This window comes from Vairimorpha necatrix, chromosome 4, assembly GCF_036630325.1.
Source record: "Vairimorpha necatrix chromosome 4, complete sequence".
NCBI lineage: Eukaryota > Fungi > Microsporidia > Nosematidae > Vairimorpha > Vairimorpha necatrix.
Window position 1 is genome coordinate 380,732 of NC_088819.1, and position 7,240 is coordinate 387,971.

The following is a 7,240-nucleotide window of genomic DNA, read 5'->3' on the forward strand; positions in this document are numbered from 1 at the left end:
ATCTTAATATTTGAAAATAGAGTATTATTCCAAATTGAAAATCTTTGGCCGCATTTGGGAAATTTACATCTCAAATAAAATGTTTCGTTAGATACTCTAGATGTATCCCAGCCACAAATTGAACATTTCTGTTTATATTTCTTTCTTAGCAGATGTTCATAAAAATCTTCAATTTCTTCTTTACTTAGCATTCCCTTCGTTTTTTAAAAAAAGGGGCAATTTTTTAAAAATTTTGACCCCCCCCATTTTTTTTACACTAAAGCTGATTTTAGCCGGATTTAGAGTATTGCAGAGACTTTCGGAAGACGCATACTTGATCTTCAATGGAAAGTCAAAACTAAGAACCATTAAAGCTCATTTAAAGGCTGTTATTAGAGTTGAGGGGATGTCGTAGTTATTTACGCTTAAACCGAACATTTATAATGCTTGAATTTTTCCTATAATATTTTAACTACATCTTATGGAACAAGGAAACCGAATAAAACATTTCAATAACAATAAAAAATATTTTTTTTATACTATATACTACTAAAAAATAAGAATCTAGGGCATATTATTACATCTCAATTCTATATTTGCGGCAAGCAGGTCCAAAAACTTGAAAAGTTTTGACTTTACTTTTTCATTTGTTCGCAAGACCGAAAAAATACAATCAAACACATAAAATATTACAAAATTTTGAGAAAAAAATTTCCCGAATTGCACCCTAAAAAAAATTCTTAAAATTTTTTAACGTAGTTCAAAGATGAAAATGACTAAAAAGCACTAATTTGCAAATAAACATATATTTATGACACAATTTGATCTGTGGAATGCTAAAATTATGTATTATTGACTAAAAAATATTTTATCATAAATCACAGTGCCAATATAAAAATCTCGTTAAAACATAGAAGTTATTAGAAAATATAATTCGAAATAAATAAAAAATACCGTATTATTATAAGTATGCCGGCATATTATATATCTATAGCAATGTAAAATTTTAAACAAAATAAAACTAAAATATCTTTTATACTAAAATACTATTATATTAAAGCCTATTTATTATCTAGTTCATCTTTTTTAAATTAGGTTAAGCATAATACTATTGAAGAAACTTAAAGAAAAAATAAATTAGGTGTGTAAACTTCTGTTAATATTATCTATCTTATAAAATATCAATTGCAAATGTTTATTGAGATTATGGCATTAAAATTTATTAAGTGATTTTTGAAGATGTGACATTCTCTTGATACTAGTCAAGGATTCGAATTGAAATGAAATAGTAAAAAAATTAATATCAGGAGTTTTAAGCCTTGAAATCAACGGATATGTGTGTTTGAGTTCGATTAATGTTGAGGTATGATACAATAAGACTAATTTATTAAAATTTTTACTTAATTTTTACATTATAAGAAAAACTAAAATAACATTTTAAAAGATAAGATCAAAGTGTGATATCTCAACTACAACAAGTAACAATAGAATAATAAAGGAAATTTTTAATTGTTAAATCTTATTTTTTATAGCTTTTATCAAATCATATTGTATTTTATTTAAAAATTCTAATAAAACAAATATTAAATCTTTTTCGCTTATCAGTAATTGAAGTCTAAGCAACTTTTTTTGGCATAAAGGTTTAATGTTCGTTGGATTTTTCCTCTCATTCTCAGACAATATTTCTAATATCTCCATATATTCTCTATTTATATATATTCTTATTGATTCTTTTATTTTACGACATAAATATTTATAGAATCCTTTTAAATCATCATTTTTATCCTTTTTCAAAGGTTTAATATTTTCAATAGATATTTTTTCTAAAATCCCTTGAGCCAAAATAGAATATATGAATAATTTTTCGATCTTATTTATTTCCACATTTTGTAACCCATCATTGTCTTTGATCATTACGTCCTGATTATCAAAAATAGTTTCAATTCCCATATATAAAGCTTTATCTTTCATATAACTTGCTGCAAATATAAATATATCATGATTTATGTTGTCAAGAATAATTTTTATATCATATTTGAAATCAATTATATCATTCTTGGTCAAAGTAGAATCACTCATTTTTTGTTTAATGTTGTTAATTATAGGTTCTAACAAAGCCAAAACGTATTTTTTGGAATTTTTATGCAATCTTTCGCTTAAAAATACACTTATTATTTTACTATTATTTATTACTTCATTACTATTTAATCCTAAATTAAAAATAACATCATCTTTGTTAACGAATAACATATCTTCTAGATTATAACAAACGTTAGATTTGTTTTCTGCAAACAATGATGTCATTTTGATCAATTCCCCAGAAACAATTCTTTTATATTTTTCAATCCTGTTAAGACCATAAACTGTTATTCCTGACATTATTTTTGTTAAATCTATATTATTTTCTTTATAGAACATCTTAGGATTCATCGTAATCTTTAACCCCATTAAAAATTTTTTTTTGTTCATTTGGCTTCCTATTATTTTTAAAGTTCCAAATATACTGTCACATTTAAATTTATTTTCGTTTATAAACTTTTCGGCTTCTAATAATAAGCAAAATTTAATTAAATATTCTGCTGATAAGTTTTTTTGATATGTTTTTTCTATTACTATATTTATAAGCTCAGTTTTTCTAGTATCGCCTAATTCATCGCTCTCAATTATTTTTTTAAATTCGGCTTTATTTATTATTTGCATATTCAACAAAAGATGTGCAAAAATTATACACAATGCTGTGTCTGTTTTATTTAATAGTCTTTCTAGAAGAAATTTTACTTTATCTTCAGTTTTCATTAACCTATAAAACATTTCAACACATAAATTATTTTCATATTTATTTTTCATTGTAGAAGAAAGTTTTTTAAAAAAATATTTAAACTCTGATAAACATTTCTTGCTGATAATAATTCCATCGTTGAGATTAACAGAATTTGTCTCCAAAAAATATTTGTTCGAATCATAATCTTGTGTGAATTTTATCTTATCTTTATTTATCTCGATTTTAAATTTACTATCTAATATAATTTCTGTAAAACTGCAAGCTTCCATTTTAGGTTGAACGTAGTTTTGTAAATCATCAATATAAACGTTCTTATATAATTCACAATAATATTTACTGATTTTTAAGTCAAAGTCATTGTCATATATCGTTGTTATTTCATGACTTAACGGGAATTTTTCTATATTAATTTCTTTTATATCAATTTCAAATATATGATACATATCATATAAACATATAGAAAAAATTATAAATCGTGATTTGTTACGTTTTACGCATACCAAATTAATATGTTGAAAATTTCGATCACCATAAGATATATTATTTTTTAAATTGAATAAAATATTTTCAATTAATATATTTTCTTCAATAATTTGTTCATAAACTATATCGTGTTTCACTCTAATTCCTTTTCTCAAAGTTTTCAAATGACTAATTATTTTACTATATAAAGGATGATAAATAGCTTGTAGTGGATTGTATATTATTATTAAAGATTGCATATATATTTTTTCGTAATTTTCTAAAATTTTTTTTTCTAATTCTTCGATAATAGTCGTAGTAGATTTTTTAAAACAATTAACTTTCAGTTTTTTTATTAAATTTTCTTTCGGAAAAAAATTACGAGATAAAATTTCAAGATCCGAAATTAGCTCATTACTATCAGTATTAAACCATAATCTAAATATTGTGCAAACGTTTTTATCAATTAAGTAATAGTCGTTGTTTTTTACTTTGTTTTTTATTACAGTATTAAGATTATTATATATCTTATAAAATCCTTGTATAAATTGGATAAGATTTAATACTTTAACAATTTTCATTTGGGGTAAAAAAAAGTACTTTGATATATTTATTTTATGATTGTTTAGCAATTTTTTCAGTTCAGTTATTAAACTCTTTTTAATTTTTAACTAATATTTTGTATTTGGGCGTCAACTGTCAAAATCGTTGCTAACAATGATGATTTTGTTATTTGATAGATGTCATGTAAATAGTTGTACATTAAAAATTTTTATTTTCAAAGATCAAAATAATTATAAAGATTCAAAAATTGATCCAAACGTTTAATAATAATGAAAAGAGTTAAAATAAATTTATTTAATATTTTTTTAAGTACCAAAAAGCATAAGTTTTATTGTTAATTAAAATTATAGTTAATTTTGCAATGTTTATTTCTAAGAAAAAATTTTTATAAAGTTTAAGAGATAGTAGAAATTAAATTTAAAAATTTTATATTAGTGCATACATTTTACGAAACCATGTTTTAAAAATCTAAATAAAATATTTAAAACTTCTTAGTATCATCAGAAAATCAAAAAAACCTTATAAAAATTTATTATAACATTAAGTATATTGATTTTATTATATTTGTTTTTGATATTAAAAACATAATTTATAGATTAAAAATCAATTCAACATTGTTTTAAATTCTTTAACATATTTTTATTTCTACCAACAAAGTATTTTGTGTATAATTTGTAAATTTCTTTATTAAATTTAATTATAAAAACTAGTTTGCTATCTGATGTAAACAACTATGAAAAATTGTATAATCTTGTATTCACATTTATCTAAAATAACCTGAAATAATACAATCGACGTGGTAGAACGATTCGAACAGAATTTTTCTCGTTTCATATCATATCTCCAACACAATTAAAGCCTGTCCTTAACACACAAACATATAGCTAATTTTTGCGGCAGTTTATATTTTATAATTTGTTTTAATAATACCTTTGCAAATCTTAGAGTTAAACTTTACAGATTAAAAAATAAATGTCAACGTTTTTAATATCCTACACCATAAAGATAAATTAAAGTAAAAAATCAATCTTTTTTATGTTATTAATTAAAAACATACGCCCTTCTATGAAAAATCTGCATTTAATATTTAATTTAAATATGTCGATTTAAATATTTTACATTGAATACGTCATATGTAGAATTTTTTTTGAAAAAAGATAAACAGGTTTTAAATACCGTAGTAATATATTTTATTATTTCAATATCTATTTCATTTAAGTTGATTTAGAGGTAGTAACATTTATAATAAATATATATAATTCTTGATAAAATGTAAAAAACAATCATCATTGACACACACAAACTTGATATGATTGGCCAATAATTTTTATTTTATGCTTGATGTCGACTAAATTTTTCTCTGTATAGAAAATCATTATGTCATATGCATATTGGTACATAAATTCTTTTAAAATTTGTTTTGGTTAACATTTGTAAGTTTAAATCAAAGAAATCCGCATATTACTAAAAATAATAATCATGTTAAGCACACATGTTAAGGGATGCCAAAAAAAGATTTAAAAGTTGAGACATGAACGACTAGTCAAAAATATGTTATTTTTAGGAGATAATTGTCATGTTTTCGTTGGACATACCCATTTTAAGAATAATTTTCAAAATAGTTTTTAGGAGCATTTTCACTTTATCCCCCCCCCTTACCAATATAAATTGAGAATTTTTAAAAAATATCCCCTTTTTTCGAAATTCGAAGCGGAAAAAATGTGAAGGAGCAAAAGTCAAAAAAATAAAGTTGTAATAAAATAGCATATTTACCAAAAATAAAACAATTGTTTTTTCGTTTTTTTTTTTCAATTTTTTAAAAATTTCCTTCTTCCAATTATTGATCAAGATTTATCTTTATTGTACATTGCAATGTATAACAACGAAATCTCTATATAAATAATATTTATAAGGTTCATTTGCTGTTATAAATGAATATTTTTCAAGAATTAAAGAATTTTCCAAACATGTAATATTTTACTTTTGGAGCTAAAATATAACATATCTTATTAAATTGACATTATATACGATTCAATAATTCTTTAAAGAGCATAAATATAACATAATTATTCTCTGTTTGTCTAGAAAAACCAATGAAAACCTAAAAAACAAGACTAATAAATATACTACCAAACTAAGAATAACCAAACCTAGAATCTGTTTTAAACAACATAAACTGTGTATAAACATGTTTATCTTTGGCAAAAATTAAATGTAAAGACAAAAGAAAGCAATAGGTTAAAACATATTTTTACAAATTTAGACTTCTATTTAACTCATAGTTTATTAGAAAACATTATTAAATTGGTTTAAATAATATATTTTTTATAAATTATGTTCAAATTAAATATTTATAAGACCATTTTTTTACTTATGTAAATTTTTCTCTGTTCCTTTCCGCTCTGGACGCTTCGACTTTTGAAAAACAGGGCTAAAAATAAAAAATTCTGTATTTATATTGGTAAGGGGGGGGGGGGATAAAGTGAAAATTAGCCATAAACTGCATATATGTCGTACTTACAATGTAGTAACGAACATACAAATTCCATTTGTTTGTGTGACTAGTCTTGGCAGGCCGATTGAGATGCTACATGTCTTTGGACATATTTGACAGAAGTTATTTGTGACATCGGCCCCTGTGATGTAGTAATGTTAATCACAGTAATTTTTCGGAGATTAATTTTAGGATAAAACATTAAGTATAACAGTGCATTAAAGAATTAAAATTTCAAGAGCTAAAAACGCTACTGTAAGTAACGATAATTTTTAAAAGTTTGTATTTTGGGACATAGGATTAGAAAGAAGAAGCAAATTTTAAGATGCTAAGATGTTAGTGATCAAAGTATAATTGCAACTATTAGAAAAAAGCTAAATGAAAAATTTCAAATTTTCTTGAAATTTTTATTGCTACTGAAAGGAATGGAGCATCTATTAGTTTTTTAATATAGCAAACAAAGAAATATACAATAAATAAGATATTTTAAACATCAAGAGGACTTAAATTAAACAGTAATTCCGATTTCGCAAAGCAGAGCATTACGGATGTAAAAAGTAATGATTAAAATCATGAAGTGAGTATGAAGATATGGTAAGAAATTAAAGAAAAATGACAAATCTAAATTTAGAAAAATATGTTGAGAAAACACCTTAGGTTTTTAAACGAAGAAAGAAAATTCTGGGGATATAAAATGTGATATATTTGTATAATTTCTATTCCCCATTATGATAAATAAAGACATGGGGCGATACCGAATCGTCAGTTTACAAGTGTGGACTGTGGTCTAGAGGCCAAAAAGTTATTAAAAAAAGTTAGAAGAATAATGTATAGGTTGGAGATGGAGGAAATAGAAATCAGTTTGTGGAAGCAGAGAATATTTATGGAAGGAAGTGAAGAAATAAAAAATTTCATGGTAGAAAGAATTAGTAAAGAGGACGAATATTATAAAATAATTG

The 7,240-nt window shown here is 23.5% G+C and overlaps 1 protein-coding gene across 1 annotated transcript; it reads right to left on the reverse strand.

Moving 5' to 3' along the window:
• Positions 1–1,491: 1,491 nt before the first annotated feature.
• VNE69_04080 (uncharacterized protein) lies at positions 1,492–3,804 on the reverse strand (the record flags this gene model as incomplete). The annotated part of the gene is made up of 1 exon (XM_065473325.1): positions 1,492–3,804. The coding sequence occupies one exon, from the start codon at positions 3,802–3,804 to the stop codon at positions 1,492–1,494; it is 2,313 nt and encodes a 770-aa protein (XP_065329397.1).
• Between the last annotated feature and the right edge of the window lie 3,436 nt (positions 3,805–7,240).